The 18,334-nt window shown below is 39.1% G+C and overlaps 1 protein-coding gene across 3 annotated transcripts in view; it reads left to right on the top strand.

Moving 5' to 3' along the window:
* The window catches only part of PRICKLE1 (prickle planar cell polarity protein 1), a 106,913-nt gene extending 89,152 nt beyond the window's left edge, over positions 1-17,761 (top strand). Inside the window, exons 2-9 of one of the 3 annotated variants that reach the window (XM_074942185.1) lie at positions 20-176; positions 9,227-9,409; positions 11,656-11,769; positions 12,570-12,707; positions 13,202-13,405; positions 14,090-14,276; positions 14,438-15,301; positions 16,446-17,761. In XM_074942185.1, coding sequence (XP_074798286.1) covers positions 9,278-9,409; positions 11,656-11,769; positions 12,570-12,707; positions 13,202-13,405; positions 14,090-14,276; positions 14,438-15,301; positions 16,446-17,302 — 2,496 coding nt within the window. In that variant the 5' untranslated portion in view covers positions 20-176; positions 9,227-9,277 and the 3' untranslated portion in view covers positions 17,303-17,761. Of the gene's footprint in view, positions 1-19; positions 177-1,675; positions 1,751-9,226; positions 9,410-11,655; positions 11,770-12,569; positions 12,708-13,201; positions 13,406-14,089; positions 14,277-14,437; positions 15,302-16,445 lie in introns of those variants that run through there. The other 2 variants (XM_074942184.1, XM_074942182.1) reach the window with 2 other exon arrangements.
* Positions 17,762-18,334: the final 573 nt, after the last annotated feature.

Consider the following 18,334-nt stretch of genomic DNA (forward strand, 5'->3'; position numbering starts at 1 on the left):
ACCTTTTTGCCTTGTACAGGTTCCTTCCCGAAATATTACATGACCGTGCATCTTCTTAGCCAGCGGTAGGAATGAAAGGGAAGGATGATTCTGAGCACTGTCTGCCAAAAAAAGAAGAGGCCCTTGTTCTGGTGCCTTCTGCCTCCTCCAACAGCTGTAGGCTTGATGCTGTATTGGTAAGGGCTGGTTCCTCCTCCCGATGCGCTGGGCACCACTGAAGTGGGGGGTTAATGAGAACATCTCTGTGTGCGGGGAGGGGGTATGCGGTCTAGGGGGACTGCTGGCGGGAGCTAGTGTTTATGTTGGAGGATGTTGTAAACAGCCTTCGGGAGGAGTAAGGAGCTTCTTCAGGTGGGTGTGTTGGGGAGGCGGGCGGTTAGGGGCTGTGTGTGTGTGTGTGTGTGTGTGTTGGGCAGAGCGGGCTGGTGGACTGTAAGGAAGCCGGGGGTCTTTGAGGAGGCTGGGGGGCTCTGTGTGTTGGGGGAGACTGGGCTGTGTGGCTGCCTGAGGGGGTGTGTGGGGGGGAGTGGGGGCTCTGAGGAAGCTGCCTGAGGAGGAGGCTGGGGGCTCCAGGGAGCTGGGAGGAGGCTGACTCGGGGGGCTCTGAGGAAGCTGGCTGGGGGCTCCAGGGAGCTGGGGGGAGGCTGCGGGGATGCTGACTGAGGGCTGTGTTTAAGAACTACCAACGCATTTGGGGAGGGTCAGGGCTCGTGCTCTGGAGGCTGCTCTGTCTTGTCTCTGCAACCTGGCGGGAGGGGAGGGGGTGCCCGCCCGGCCGCCCGTGTCGCCTCAGGCGGAGGGAGGCGCAGGTAGTGTGCGGGCGGCGCTGCCGGGCACTGCAGGCCTGCTGAGGTGGGGAAAGCAGCAGCGCGGGGCGGGGGGCCGCTGTCCCGCCTGCACTGGCCATTGCCCCTGCCCGCAGAGCCCGGGGCCGCCCGCCGGCTGGGAGCCGAAGGTAAGGAGCCTGCAGGTCGGCGCGGCGGCTTCTCCGCCCGGCTGCGGGGATGCTCTGGCAGCCGCGGGACGCGCAGCCCCTGGGGCGGGGGCGATTCTCCCGAGGGACCCCCCGTTTCCATCGCCCCGCGATGGGGCAAGGGAGCCGCTCATCCCGGGGACAGCCGGGCACCGCGCTCCGTCTCCCCAGGGCCCGGCGGCGCGGGAGCCCCCAAGAGCCCGCTTCTGGCTCACAAGCCCGGCTGGGAGCCGCGACCCCAGCGCCCGTCCTTGGGCTGCAGTCCCGAGCAGCTCGCTCCCCGGCCCGCTGGGGCTGGGCGCTCGCTCTGCCCTGGCCGGCGGGCACGGGAGCTGGCGGCCCCAGCCTGGGCCGTCGCGGCTGCCGTTTGCGATCTGCCGGCTACTGTGTCCTGTTTCTTGGCGTTTGAAGCAGTGGAGGGTGGGAGTGGCGGAAGGGGACTTAGTTTAAAATAGCAATTGCAAGTGGCCAGGGGAAGCAGCGAGCGCCGAGTCTGCAGGGGTCGGAGCTGGGGAGCTTCGCCTCCCGCTGCAGCTTGCGCCAGGGCTCCCCTTTTAAAAGAGGTAACGTGCCGCTTCTTGTAGCCACTTAACCGTTAGGGCTTGGCTGCAAGGGAGGTTAATTGGATGTTGATACCTTATTACTGCTGCTGTGAGCTAAGAAAGCCAGGTCTGTTTGAGCTGCGTTTGCTCCAACTGTTCACAGACGTCTCCTGTGCTACTTGACATACGAGATGGCATCACATTTGATCCTATTCACTCAACAAACCTCCCACTGGTGAGTTGTTACATGTGCACTTTTGTTGTCAGCTGGCCCTGGGACACAAGGCCTGCCTGAAATGCAGGTGGTCTCTCTAAGATTAAAATGATCGTTTTAAACTAGTCTCCACAATGACTTGGCCTTGAAATAATAGGTTTAAGAGAGGATTTCTTTTGGCAGTGTGTCTGGTATTTAGAGTTGAGTATTGAGAGGGGTCTTGCCTCTTTTTGCTATACATGCTTGTTGCCATGAAATGGAAGTACACTCATGGTTTTAGCTTGCAATTGTTAATCCCCTTTTATCGTTTTTAAAAAACATGATAATGTGAAGGAACAATCAATGTCAGTTCTTCAGAATTCTTCTTCAGCTGATTTCTTCTTCAGAACACTTGACAGATAAGATGACCTTTTAAAAATGTGCATGTATGTATATTTAAATTTTCCTCATTAATCTGTGTCAGAATAAACTGGGCTATGTGTGGAATTTTGTTTTTACAACTTGTGACTTCTTGAACACTTTCTTGAAGTATTTTCTCTGGAAACTTGTTTCCAGTGAGTGCTGTAAGCTTTAACAAAGAACAGTGTTGTTCAGGAGCCAACAGGTGATGGGGTGAAACCTGAGTATATGTGTACATTGGAGTAAAGTCTGACTGCTGTTTCCTACAGTCGTTTAAAATAGAAATTTTAAAAAAAATCAATAGGAGACTGTAAAGGGCTAGATTTCTTTTTCTCTCTTTTAAAATCTGTGTACCCCATTATGGAAAATAAAGATCTTATTAGAACAGTGCTTCCTAAACTATTGATTCTTGTATAACCACAGCATGCAGTTTGTTTTTATATGGAGCCAAATAAAATAACCCAAATCAGACATTTTGGCAAGGACAATGCTTTATAGTGTTTCCTCCTTTTGTTAAATTTAAGCAGTCTGTCTTTGCAATTTCAGAAGGCATTATTCATGAAAATAAAACAGTCTGAAATCATGAAAGAAAGTAATGCCAAATTTCCAGTGTGAAAAATTCTTTATTTTGGCATGTGTGTCAGTATGTGTGTGTGGGAATTACTCAACTCTGCTGTTGGTTGGTGTACATACTTAGATTAGGCATTATTTAGAAAATGTAGAAAACACATCAGCTTGATTTACTCTAAGGCCAATCAATATATAGTTAGCAATAAATACACTGTAGCAGTCTTTGAATTTTGCTGTATATCTTTAATAAAGTACGGTACTGTTTCTTTGATAGTTCACTAGATATTCTGTATATGTAAATATGTTAAACCTCTGAAGCAGCTGTGGCTAAGTCCTGATAACGCCTAACACTTAAGTTGTAATATTTGGAACTGGGTCCAAATTTCTTTTACTGGGTGCCAAATCTGGTATCAAACGTTTTGCTAGATTTCAAAAATTAAGTTATTTTTAATGGGGAAGCAGGAAAACAAATTATTCTAGTTGCAGCAGTAAAGTGGGTTTTTCTGGTAATGCTTATACCGTTATTGGAATGTTTTTTGGTTGTATTTCTACTACAGACTCTGCTCCTCTTTAGGGTGAATTATCATATGAGGTAGAAAGAAAAGGAGTACTAGTGGCACCTTAGAGACTAACCAATTTATTTGAGCATAAGTTTTCGTGAGCTACAGCTCACTTCATCGGATGCATAAAGTACAGTATGTAATCCCATTCACCTGCTTATTTAACGCCTAGTCTTAACCCTTCGGGCTGCAATTGCAGTATATTGTGAATGGATGCATGTGATATGCATCTTGTGTTCCCTATAGCCTTGTTAACAAGCAGTTTAACAAAAAAGTTGTTAAACAATTTGCCCTGCAGGACAGAGTTAAACAGCAGGGGTTGGGAAAGGAAATATGTGTCTTACTGGGCTCACAAATCATGACCTCTTCTATCTGATCAGCGGTGACCACAGAACTTATTCAGTGAGCTGGAAATCCTAACATAAGGATTAGTTTCACACTTGGATTTAACGATTCTCTAATATCCTTTCTCTAGGATGTGAATTTTAATATTTTATGTAACAATGGATTTATAATTAGGGATATGGACTCTTCACTCCTAAGAACTCTTCCTATTATTAAGTGACCGTAGATGACAATAGGTTTCACTATTGTATATCTATCTAACTTTTTTAATCACATTTTTCTTTTACATGGCTAATAATTATGAAGCCACTAGTGAAAGATTTTTCTCTTTGTAGATTGTGAAGCTTTATTAGTGAGGGAGTGCTTGTAAATCTTAAAAACAAACTTGCTTTATTCTGTAGATGTCATGTGGTATCCTTTCTCAAAGTTTCAACAAGCTCATCTTAAGATATGTAACCATTTTGAAGCCTGTTACTTTGAAGAATGAGTACAACTGCAAAAATGTTTTAGCTCTAATCTGTTGCAGTTTTAATTTGCAAACCAATTTACGGACTCTTAGGAGGGTTGGGAAAATAATTTATAAACAAATAATAGCTAAAATAGTTCTACAAGTACTGATTGTATTTTTAGTTTTCAGATACTTCAGTTTAACATCAAACATTCAGAAACATAATGGTCACAATCTGGTTCAATTTATGAATAATGTTTTTGGTATCTGGAATGCATCTCTTCCATGTTAATTATCTCAACCTTCCAATGAATGTAGGTTTAAATGGGAATTTATATCTATGTGGGCATGTGAGGTTTGTGGTGCTTCTTCCTTGCCCTTCCTAAAACCAACTTATTGATAGCAACCCTGCCCTTTTCTTTTAGTTTTTCAATTTCAATTTACTAGCTAAGGGAAGAACCTCTCTTTCCTTCACTCTCTCCCAAGAGCTGTTTCAACCTACTTCTTACCCATAAAGGAACTGGAGGTAGAGGGTGTAAGCTTTGAAGTGAATGTATTAGGTTTTTTTAAAAATTCCAATGCACAGAAAAATGAGTAGAACTGGAGCTGTTCCCCAAGTAGTTTGGTCTGAAAGGAAACGAGGCTCTGCTACTTTCCTCCCCCCTAAAGTCTTGTCCTCTTTTTGGAATTATATAACTCTGGCATTATTGGTGCACTTTGTAAATCTTAACGTTATCAAGGACAGCAGTTACCTACATAGAAATAGCACTTGACACTTATAATGCTATCTGCAAAGGGCTTTGTAAAATTAACTAGTCCACATAACCTTGTGAAATGAGTGAGTTTATCTTCTGTATTTTGCAGATGGAACAACTAAGCAAGAGAGGTTGACTTTTTCTGAGGCCACAGGGTATCAATGTGGTCTTGACTTTCCCAGATTAATAGTTCAAAATTGAGTTTAAACAACTAGTACATGATCAGTTCAGTATCATTCAGGAAGTCATGGGTATATGGTACTGGGACCAGGGTTTCTTATTACTGACAGTGCTGAGCACAACCTCGTCCTTGTCTACAGTGGCCAGTTGTGTGAAACAGTGCTGACCACAAGTAATGGGATTGTGAATTCATATTTTAACATGACTATCTTCACTACCAAATTTAAACTTCTGGTATTCTGCTCAGACTACTAAAACCTCTCACTACAAATCAAAGTCTCCTTTAGTAAAGTGAAAGACTGTTTCTTTGCTCAGGTGTTACTGTCCATTCTTGACTAAGCTGTAAATAATGTAACACTTGAATTTTAAAATTATTCCATACCTAAATATTGGATATTTACACAGGTTATTGGAACAACCCAGTACTGTAGTTAGGTTTGATTCATACTAGTCTTGCTTATGACACTCTCTCCTTCATGGAATTAGCTAGTCCATTCTGAATATGGTTGACATTTTTTGTCCACAGAGTAGGAGGTGGTAGGCAGCCCTGATTCACCACCAGGAACAGTTCTGTTGACTATGACTTGATGGTTAAAAAGAAGAAAACTTTCTTTGCTGCGATGAAGGCATAAGATTTTTTGTTAATTGAAAAAATAAAAAAATCTTTATGCCATCATCAGTCACACTTCAAATGTGATTTCTCTCTCTGGTGGTCTGGCATTCTTTCTCCGGGCTTAATTTATTTTCCAAGATGACCTGTGAGGATAGCATAAAACAAGAGGATGTTAAGGATTTTCTGAATTTATTTTGTGATTTTTTTTTAAACATTGATTTTTATTAAGAAACAATGCAAAGTACAAAACCATGACCGACTGACTTACAGCTTGTATATCTTTCCAAACAGAGACGATTTTCCATACTGACAGTAGAAGACATAAAATGTCCTACAGGGTTATTTGGAGTGGCCTTCTAGAGGAATCATTGATGAGCATTAGGCAGATCTCATCTGCGGCACAAAGCAATCATTTCACCCTTTAGAAAACTGACAACCAGTCTAAGAAAATCTACATGGTAGAGTAGATATGTACATATATCTGTATATCTGATCATTGTATGAGAGCCACTAATATTTTGAGCAGCTACTCATCTTCCCTGTTATATTTCTGAATCAACAGGATTAGTTACAAAGCTGAATATATCCAATTATTGTTCTGGCTTAAGAGTGTGAAGGCTAGACCAAAGATACTGTCTGAACTCTTCAGTATACTTGCTGATGTAGTTACTCCTTTCATATGAAACTTACTTTAGGCTTGCTATTCCATGATGGAGTCCAACATTAACTGCTTAATTAAACTTTTTTTTTTTTTTTTTAAGGTAGACTCCTTTATTTATGGGGTCACTAAGCAGAATTAAGTTTTGAAAGGTGACAGTTTGACAAACACATTAATGTACATAATAGAGTAACAAGTGAGAAGTAGAAAATTTTAGGTGAGACTTCAAGTAGTTAGTGACACTTTAAAAATATGATCTATGTCATTTCAAATAAACACCTCATTTAATTTCATTAATTCTACAGAAGAATATTCTAAAGTAGTGTATATCTAGTACTTGGATCACCTTCCAAAATGACTTGGACTTTAAGTGTGACTCATAAACATGATACATTGATCTCACAGCTGAGAATTATTTGGACACACCTATAATTGTGGTAGGGGTCAAGATACGCATCACAGTCCTACAACCATAACTAACAATAGCATCTTTTAGTAGCTACCAGAACATTGAGCTCCCAGCTTTATCCTACTCCCTCTTGCCTGTTGCTATATGGGAATAGGAAGAGATCTTGGCTATGTCTACACTACATGATTTACAGTGGCGCAGCTGAACTGTTGTAATGCTTCTGGTGAAGATACTCTAACATAGGGGTTCTCAAACTGGGGGTCAGGACCCCTTGGGGTCGTGAGGTTATTATGTGTGGGGTCACAAGCTGTCAGCCTCCACCTCAAACCCCGCTTTGCCTTCAGTATTTATAATGGTGTTAAATATATTAAAAAGTGGTTTTAATTTATAAGGGGGGGGGGGTCGCAGTCAGAGACTTGCTGTGTGAAAGGGGTCACCAGTACAAAAGTTTGAGAATCACTGCTCTAAGACGACAGGACTGTCAGCTTAATAAATTCTGCCTCTGCAAGAGGTGGTAGCTATGTTGGCAAGAGAAGCTCTCCCACCAACATAGCACCATCTACACCAGTGCTTAGGTCAGTATAACCTATGTCCCTCAGGGGTGTGGATTATTCACACCCCCGAGTGACATAAATTATACTGAAGTAATTTGTAGTATTGACATAGCCTTGGATCTAAAATGAGATTATTGCTCTTGTTGTACTGGATGATTTTATTTCCACTAACATGATGAGAAAGGAATTTCCTTTGTATCGACAAATTATCTCCTCTGTATCTGCTTTCAAAGGAAATTAGTTTATAGATAAGATGTTTATCTATGTATTCTAGATATCCAAAGTGAACTTTAAGAGACCTACCTACTGATCATATTTATAAATTACTTATTGAATAGATGATCACTTCTTTTAGCAACAGTAATATTCAAGACAATATAATATCCACACTAAATTGCTTCTGACTTTCATTAACCCTTCCTAGTAATTGAGGATGGAATGAATGCACTGATGTTCATAAAGTTTTTTTACATTGAAGACATGAATGATCTGCACCTGTTTTAAAATGATGACTTGTTTGGAAGGTCACAAACTCTGAACAGTAGAAGAGGAAATGAGGTCATCTTTACTTTTGTTAAGGGTGAAGTAAAGTCAAATTTATTGGTTGGTTGTGCTAATCTCTGCCTTCTGGCATGCATGCGGTTTAAAATACTGCACAAAATAGCAAATGTAGAGGTTTTCCTTCATGTAAACACTTACCTTTCTTTATAATATGCACTGATAAACTTAATTTTAGTTTTAATTTATTCAGGTTTACTAAGTTTACCACTTCAACAAAAACTGAAATAAAATTTTAGGGATTTATTTAACATCCAACATGCTTTGTGAAAATATGCAGTTCTTACAGTGGCTTGGATAGGAGATCTACTGTTGTACTTAGAATAATGAGTTATGATGTAAGCAATCTTTATTACAGTGCTGCTGTGCACTATAATAATAGTCTGTTAGCATCTCAATGTTTTTTTTTCAGGGTTTATAACTTTATTATTCTAACTAGCAGTGGGCTAAAATTAGTGGATAAATTCTCAAGGCATGTGTAAACTTCATTATTCATGATTTTTGTTTTGGAAGCTTTTAGTATTGTAGCAATAGCAAAATGGAATAGTCAGTTTCATCTTTTTTTGTGAGGGTAGGAAGGTATGGACTAGCTCAACAATGGCTTAAGGTAAATGTGTATCTTAAAAAAAGATACATAGTGATTAAATGTTGTCTACTGCCATTTACGTTGAACATTTGAAGGAGGAAAACTGACATACTGTACCTAAGGCATTGTCTACCTTGAGAAATTTAAGTCTTTCTTCCACCACTGATCTAGCACTGGTACAACTTCATTGATATTGGCAATAGTGGGACTGGCAATGTGTCCAGCCACAGGTATTATACTGCTGTGATGTTTAGACCTGATTTGAGAGGGGTTACATACCATGCTGATAAAATTTTCTATGGATGATCTAGCATCAGTGGAGTTGCATCAGCACTTATGCCAATGATAAGAGAGGTTTCAGAGTAACAGCCGTGTTAGTCTGTATTCGCAAGAAGAAAAGGAGTACTTGTGGCACCTTAGACTAACCAATTTATTTGAGCATAAGCTTTCGTGAGCTACAGCTTATGCTCAGATAAATTGGTTAGTCTCTAAGGTGCCACAAGTACTCCTTTTCTTAATGATAAGAGAGCTGCCTGAAATTCTGAATGTAAATGCAGTTTAATCGTGCAATGCTATACTGTTGGAGGAAATGTCTTCTTAATCCCAGGTGGTCAGGATGATTGTCCTGCCAAGACACTAATTAATTTTACTAAAGATCAGTATTTCATGCTATGCATATAATCGAAACTCCTAGTGACGTATCAATAAAAGCATCTACCCTTCATGATGTATTTTATAGCAGTCACTTTACCACAGTAGTATTTCAAATATTTAACTTGGTTGATGCCCTTCTACCTCCACCCCAAGATCACTTCCATGAGGCTTTTCCTGTTTTGTTAACTCTTTTGTAATCTCATTTCAGAACAGTTTCTTGATGAACTGCAACTGAATAGCTGACACTGTACGCTACACTATGCCTTTGGAGATGGAGCCAAAAGTTAACAGTCTTACCTTTGGGTGTCAACGAAGCTCAACATCCGATGACGACTCTGGCTGTGCCTTGGAAGAATATACCTGGGTCCCGCCAGGTCTTAGACCAGAACAGGTAGGAACTGAGACTCTTATTTTTAAAGTTAATCAAAATAGCCATAATTTCTTACTAAATATCACGTGTTGCCACTGATAAAAGACTTGTTGTTTCGCTTCCTAATAAGACGTAAATTAAGTGTGCTTTAGCAGATTTTTTTTTTTCCCTAATGACCTATTTTAATGGAGAGAGAGGTTAAACAGCTTTGGTTATTGGGGAGGTTATATTAAAAGAAAATCATCACTGGACACTTTATAATAGAAATAATATACTTTCCAATTCTTTATTTTTCTAAATAAGTAAACATTTGACATGTGTGTGTGAAATGGGATGTTTCTTTAAATAGGATGTATTTAAACAAAACTATTTCTGGCACTGCTTTAAAATTGTTTAACTGAACATATTGCCACTTATTCATGCAGTGATTTTCCTCTTGCATGCTGTCTGGGGTTAACTTTTACTGTTGGAGGGGAGAAGAGTTTAGGACTGTTCCATTTTTTGTTTTGCACGGTTGTTTTTCCTCAACTAAACTGCCTAAAACTGAAAATGAAACCTTTCTAAGTATAATAATGGTAATGGAAATAGGACAGTGACACTACTTGCTAAGGGAGCAAGTTGCTACATTGATCAAATGTTCAAAAATAGGTTCTTAAATAAAATTCTAGTTAAAAAAGATCCAGCAACAGTACTTCAGGATTTGGTATAGATGATTCATAAGGTGTTTGACCAGCACTGAGTTCTGTTACTCCTGTATACATGGGTAAGGAGACTATGTGTAACATGTCAAGGGAGCTGAGCATCTCTAGTTCAGGTGGCCTGCTGATGTATGCAGGAGCAAAAGATCTACTTTTTGTTTTCCAGAGACTTTCTCTTCATGATTAAATTAAGAATAACAAGCCAACAAGAGCCATATATGATGCACCATCTTTAAGGAAGATCCTTTTATCATACACTAGAGTTAAACAACCTTGAGGGACATGGGGAAGGGGGAACAACTAGCTAACAGCTACTTTAAACTCTTAAGGGAAATGCAGCAGAAATCACTCATTCTAGGTACCATCGGCTTAAAGATATTTTCACACAGATGACAACATCAGTGGCATTTTGATTAGTATTATTAGAAACATGGGCATAGGGCAAACTAACACTAGAAGTTTCCTTCTTACTGCATGTTCTGCTTTGTTCTTTGTAAATAAACTCTGTTGGTTAGTGGACTTAAAAGTAGACTTAATTGAAACTCATTGATGTTCAGTTCTGTGTCAAAACCTTAACAGTGATTTGTACTACTTTTTCCACTTAACTTGATTGAGGAAGTAGTGATTCTTTTTTCATTTGTCTTAACTAAAATACCTAGTAAGCGATTGACCAAATCATCATTTAAATACAGATAGCAGGTAACAACAGATTGTCTGCAACAATCAGCTCTTATTTACAGCCTCAGGCCTTGTGACAAGCTGGAAACTGCACAGGAAAAATAATAAATCTGTAGCTGCTCCACAAAAATATTTTTTGCCATTGGGCTTTGTCATAGCATTCTTTACAGTTTTCCTGTCCTAAGTTTCTTCTGATAAGATGAAATAAAGACAAGCCTGAGAAGACTTTCAAGAAGGCATAGTGTGCTTTGCTTTCCTGGTCAAACGCAAAAACCCTAGGAAAATTTCAAAGTGAACTTGCATCTGGTTGAAATGTGGCTGGATCCAACCTCTTCCTCCCAATAGAGAGATTATTTTAGCTTCTTACCAAAAGCTCACATGGTAGCAATGAAAGCTGATGCTTGTGAAGAACCTGATCAGCAGGAGATTACAAAACAGCTTTTGTCTCAGCAATGTGTAAAATGCACAGAGCAAATTCAATTGGTTTATGTAGTAGTTGTTTTTAGTACAGCTTCACACATTGTGTGGTAAATTGCAGAGGGAAATTTGGAATTTCAACAGGCTTGCTGACCAACCCTAAAGGGGGTGGAAATAATGATAGCATTAAATGTGCATAATTTATGATACCCGTAATTGTCACTGCAAATTGCATTCCAGAAAAGCAATTCAGCAGCTGGGCACTAGTTGTAGCGGAGACAATCCAGGTCTGCTGCGTTAGCTCATCTGGTCCTCATCTTACCTAGAGGAATGCAAATGCTGTCACAGATCTAATGTAGCATATCTTAGTTCCTTTGTAAATGAGACTTAAGATAAGGCACTGGTTGAAGGACATTTACAATGTTTGGGTCATGTGTACCCCTCTGGTCTTAATTCTTAATACCTCCTATTCAGGTACAGCTATACTTTGCCTGTTTGCCGGAGGAGAAAGTCCCTTACATTAACAGCCCTGGAGAAAAACATAGAATTAAACAGCTTCTGTACCAGTTGCCACCCCATGATAATGAGGTAACTATGTGGCCATGTATCCATTAACTATATGCTGCTTTTTTAAGAAGGAAGAATTATCTTCTGTGGACATATTACAAGTCTAAAATGTCACATGCAATGCCGTCTAACCCATAAAGATAGCATAGTGTGTACATTGTCAAATCCATTGTTTAGCTGTCCATTTCAGTTGTATTCAGATAACAGCTGGCTAGGAGGTCATTGCTTTTTCTTGTTAAGAAGGTGGGCAGTCAAGTGCAATAAACTGAACACAAGTTGGTTTTATAGTGTTTGCAACCACCCACCAATTACCAGGAACCTACACATTTCTGAGATTTCATTGTAATAGAAAGGATGCTTTGTGGCAGTAAAAGGTTTGAAGCTTAGATGTGATTCTGTGTATTGTAGGATAGAAGTGGAAGTAACAAACACTTTTGTAAAAAGGAGTCAGTGCTTAAGTTCTTGTGTATACTGCAATATACATTGTTTGGTTATGGTCTGTAAATCCAAAAACCATACATCCAAACACATTAACAAATTTCATTTGGCAGCAATTCTATTTTTAGATAGCAATAGTTTAGCACACTATTGATTTGCTTATAATACTTTTACAAAGAATTCACATAAACTTTCTTTTCACGTATCTGGTGTTGTAACATGTGGAGGAGTTACAATATATATTGTAGGAAATATAAAGCATGTGGGAAATCTTAGGAAGGAATTGAACCGGGATGTTGATATTTTATAACATATATTTTAGTTACTACCGAGAATAACCAGTAGTTTGGTATCTAAAGCATGTACTGTCTCTTCTGCTGAAGGTGAGATATTGTCAATCTTTAAGTGAAGAAGAGAAGAAGGAACTACAGATGTTTAGCGCTCAGCGTAAGAAGGAGGCATTGGGACGAGGAACTATTAAACTGCTCTCAAGAGCAGTAATGCATGCAGTTTGTGAACAGGTAACCTTGTGGCAATGAAACTAGCTGCACCAGCACTGTAGACCTTACATGTTTGTTGATGCTACATATAGGCTCTTGTCTGTCTGCATTTGTACTCAGTAATACTGATAAAATTCCACATAGGAAGAGAGAAGATAATGGTTTATTTTTTAAAAAGTTAGATTTAATTCTTTGGTGTGGATATACCAAACAATTTTCAGAGTAGGCAATAAGTCAAATTGTAGCCAGCTGGCTGTTGTACTAAATCCATACCTATTTAATACACAGAAGATTAAAGTGTTTTAAAAACACCAAGTAAGTGCATATGAGTAAAATTTAGTTCTGCATCAGAATTGTGTACAATCCAGAATTATTAGAATTGCCCCTTTTGCTATATACAATGGAATGAGAACTTTAACACTGTATTGGGCTTGGTGTTTTGGTTTAACTAAAGTAACAATAAAGGCTGGTATTCCTGCAATGGAAGCGTATTAACTTTTTTTGGTTGTTTCTAGTGTGGTACAAAGGTAAATGGAGGTGAAATTGCAGTGTTTGCTTCAAGAGCTGGACCTGGAGTGTGCTGGCATCCATCATGTTTTGTGTGCTCTACATGTAATGAGCTTCTTGTTGACCTAATCTACTTCTACCAAGATGGAAAAATTCACTGTGGTAGACACCACGCTGAACTTCTCAAACCCCGTTGCTCAGCATGTGATGAGGTAAACAACACTTTTCTACTAAACCCATGCTGCCACAGAACCCACCATTAATAGGATAAAATTGTCATGTCACTTGCTCAATTAAACAAACAACTTTTGAATACTAATATGTCCCCTTTGGCAACAAAGACTGTACCCTAGTATCACATATGTAGATGTGAACAACTTCTCCATTCTCCAAACATATCTTGTAAAATCAGATACTGGACAAGTGTGATGTAGCTGCTTTTACAAGATACACATCTGTGTATCTGAGATTAGAATTGAAACCTAAAGACTGAGTTACAAGAAAAACTTTTACACATTCCAGAATAATGGTTTTCTTATTGCTGACCTTATTAGTCATACCTCAGATACTTGGAAACATCTGTCTTATGCTCTAATTTTAGTTACTTTTATGACAACTGACCTACTTTTTAAAAATGTATATCCATTTTACTTAGCAAATGTGACAGCCTTCTGTATTAGCTATGCTGCTACAGGTAATCTTGTATTTTTAACTATTGAAACTGATCAGTTAATACTTCAGATTCACAGTACTGCTGAATTAATATGTAGTTCTTTAAATGTAATTGGTGGTCTGTTAACTGTACCAAGGGAATAAGTTCCTTTTTCACGTGCAGTTTTCGTGAATCTAACAAGCATTATTAATGGTTGTCGACAAATTTACTTTTATTTTTTAAGATCATCTTTGCTGATGAGTGCACAGAAGCTGAGGGTCGCCATTGGCATATGAAGCATTTTTGTTGCCTTGAATGTGAAACTATCCTTGGTGGACAGAGATACATTATGAAGGATGGGCGTCCATTCTGCTGTGGGTGTTTTGAATCTCTTTATGCTGAGTACTGTGAGACCTGTGGGGAACACATAGGTAAATATATCCTTCTTAAGTATTAACATTTTACAAAGGTGGTGAGTATTTTATTGAATAAACACGATAATTCACAAGCCAAAAAAGCTTCAGGTTTTGCGTGTGTAACTTTTAACTATTTTAGCCATAAACTAAACAGTCCCTCTCTGACTCTTTACTAGGTGTTGACCATGCTCAGATGACCTATGATGGACAGCACTGGCATGCTACGGAGACTTGCTTTTCTTGTGCTCAGTGCAAAGCCTCTCTGCTGGGTTGTCCTTTTCTTCCCAAGCAAGGACAGATTTACTGTTCAAAAACTTGTAGTTTGGGAGAAGACGTTCATGCCTCTGACTCATCTGATTCTGCATTTCAGTCTGCACGATCAAGAGACTCCAGAAGAAGTGTTCGTATGGGAAAAAGCAGCCGGTCAGCTGACCAGTGCAGACAGTCTCTCCTACTGTCACCAGCACTGAATTACAAATTCCCTGGGCTTTCTAGCAATGCTGATGATACTCTTTCTCGCAAGATGGATGACTTAAGCCTTTCAAGGCAAGGAGCAAGCTTTGCGAATGAAGATTTTTGGAAGGGAAGAGTAGAGCAGGAAATGCCCGAAGACCCTGAAGAGTGGGCTGAGCATGAAGACTATATGACTCAACTCCTCCTAAAATTTGGTGATAAAGGCCTCTTTCAGCAGCCCACTGAAGTAGATGTTACATCAAATGAACACTGGATTTCTGATAATATTATTAAAAGCAAGTCGGATTTGAAAAAAAACAATCAAAGCCTGGCAAGTAAAAAATATCAGGCAGACATGTATTGGGCCCAGTCACAAGATGGTTTAGGTGATTCTGCATATGGCAGCCATCCAGGCCCTGCCAGCAGTAGAAAAATCCAAGAGTTAGATATGGAACATGTGGCTTCTGGATACAAACATGACCAAACACAATGGTATGAAGGTTCATTGGAATGTCTGTCAGATCTGAAACAACAAGAGCAAAGTGTTCGAGATTCAATGGATTCCTTGGCTTTGTCTAACATCACAGGTAATTGATTATAGGGAAAAGTAAGCAATTTCTTAGAAAGAATTTTTTTTTTAAATCCCAAATTAGTAATAATGTATGTGAAGACTTCAGGGAAGAATTTGACCCTTAACTATCTTTTTTTTTAATTGAAGTACACACTTCCAACCTCCTCTGAAGAAAGAGTGCCACATAGGTATCTAAGGGCAGAATCTAGCTATTCTATTTCCTCCTTTATTTACAAGAGAAACACAGAAACCCATACCACTTGAGGTGTTAGAGCTTTCATCAACTTTTGCTGGAGGAACTGTTTTGCACTCTCTACTTAGTAGGTACACAACCTGCCAATTCAAATAATTTTTGTATCAATATTTAACAAATTCATACACTAAAGAAAAATTAAAAAAAACTAAACACTTTTCAGTCTATAATGATATATTAAAGGTTAACTGCAAATAATATTTTTAAATTGGATTTATTTCATGTTTTACTTTTATATGTATTTAGAATGGATGGATGGTGGCCTTTTAAAAAAAAATGACATTTCTGAATGTTAGTTTTACACTGTAAACACAAGGCCATTCTGCCCCCTCCTCGCACCCTGTTTTACCTGAGAAATATCCAGATTGTTACATTTGGTATTCCCTGACTTTGTTGGAGGAATTCCTGGAAACATGGAATGTGTATTGTCAACCCTGAGCAGGTGGTGTGGGATGTTGAATCTTTTAACAGACTTTTTTTTTTTTTTAAAGTATTTTCTAGGCATTGGAGCTCAATAGATGTTTTGAACAGCCTAATTAAAAATTCCTTTCACTCTTGATATCCTAATGTCACTAGTTTTCTACTAACCATAGTTAAGACCTGAATTGTTAGTGTGTGTGTGTGTGTGTGTGTGTGTGTGTGTGTGTGTGTGTGTATATATATATGTATATATATATATATATATAAAAAATAGACTTTTCAGGCTGCTTTTATACATCTCAAACAAACAAATGGCACAAGAACATTTTTTTTTTACTTTAAAGTTCACCTTTAAGGCAAAGTCACAAAGAATCAGTGATAAGCCATGTTTAGTCCATAAACCTTTATTAGAAGTTTAATACTTTGAGTCAACACGCTTCATTACAACTTCACAGATTACCTTAACCGATTTTTTTTTCCTCCTTAGGGGCCTCAGTGGATGGAGAAAGCAAATCAAGACCATCTTTTTATTCTTTGCAAACTTTCCAGGAGCTGGAGGCAGAGGACTGTGAGAAAATGAGCAATATGGGAACTCTAAATTCTTCAATGCTCCACAGGAGTGCAGAGTCTTTAAAGAGTTTAAGTTCAGAGTTGTGTCAAGAAAAGGTGTTGCCAGAAGAAAAGCCAGCACACATGCCTGTACTTAGAAGATCCAAATCCCAGTCTAGACCACAACAAGTAAAGTTTTCAGATGATGTTATTGACAATGGGGATTATGAGTGTGTTGAAATTCGCCAACCTCCAATGAGTGAAAGGACTCGTAGGCGTGTGTTTCATTTTGAAGAACGTGGGAATCGGCACCAGCATCGTCGCAGGAGAAGTAGGAAGTCTCGGTCAGACAATACACTTCATTTAACTACAGAAAGAAGATGTTCTCCAAAAGAGAGACTTCACTTTTACTCGCCTCAGGATTATGTCAAATTTATCCAAAATAAAAGCCCTCATGAGGTTCAAGCATACATTCAAAACACAGAACTCTATGGACAGTATGCCCATGCTACATCTGATTATGCACTGCAGAACCAGGCAGTTGATAAATTTTTTGGACTGTATGGTGAGGAAGAAGACTCATGGTGTTCAACTTCATCATCGTCGTCTGATTCTGAAGAGGAAGGATATTTTCTTGGACAGCCAATTCCACAGCCACGATCACTGAGATATCCATACTACACAGATGACCTTTCCAGTCCAAGCACTGCACTGGCCAGTTCTCAGTTTGGGCAAAGGACAACCAAATCAAAGAAGAAAAAAGGACACAAAGGCAAAAACTGTATAATTTCTTAACCCATTAGGTCTAACAGCTGTGAAGACACATTCATATAAACTTTGTAGCTATAGTCTGTAAATGATAACCCTACTGATGTTTACAGTGTAAAACTAACATTCAGAAATGTCATTTCTCCCAATTATCAGATATTGCCAGGTTTTCATAATATATGCTGTGGTTATCAAAATATTGTAGTTTTACTTCCTTACTACAGTTTACAGTCTTTCATACAGACTTCGTGTAGACATTAACATTCTTTTGGATTTTCATCCCTGTTTAAACATATGAGAGAGGGTGCAATAATAGTGAACTGAAAATAAAAAAATGCTTGTCCTTCACTGTTGCTTTACATAATCGGATAGCCGCAATATCTTTGTTTTTACCTTTAGAAAGGAAAAGGGAGGGTTCTGAGGTGTGTTCCTTCCCTGCAACCTCCCATTTTCATTAGAACTATCACGGCCTGGGTTGCCTTTTTTTACACATCAAACTGGAGTTTTAATCTATAGCTTTTATTTTATTTGAACCCTGATCTGCAGCTTTCACATTCTTCATTTGTGTGTGCCAGCCCTCCAAAGCAACCTCCAGTAAAAAGAGGCAAATCAGAAAATGACATTTCAAATATCTGCAGCCATCATCATATCGTACCGAAGCAGTAAATGGCCAAGACTTCTTTAAAAGATTAAGAATTCCAGGCACCCTTTCATTAACTAAGGTAATCAAGGTTCAGCTGGTTTAGAACTTGACTGGCATTGTTTCACTGTGGGACATACACATAGCTATAACTGGCATTTTAATACAGAATATGGTTTTCTTTAAAAAAAAAAAAAAAAAAGCGGGGGGGGGGGAGGCGGAGAATGGTATCCTAACACTGGAAGCCCTTACACATGCAAGTAACTTCTTTTTAGTCAAACTACTTTACGTAAAGAATACTTGCAAAAGGGTTGAAAGGATTAGGTCCATATTTGTATCTTTTGGAACTCATTAGTCCAGATTTTAAATGTATTATTAGCTGCAATTATAAATTGAAAACACATTGATATTTATAATGT

The sequence above is a fragment of the Natator depressus genome, chromosome 1 (genome assembly GCF_965152275.1).
Source record: "Natator depressus isolate rNatDep1 chromosome 1, rNatDep2.hap1, whole genome shotgun sequence".
Classification (NCBI taxonomy): domain Eukaryota; kingdom Metazoa; phylum Chordata; order Testudines; family Cheloniidae; genus Natator; species Natator depressus.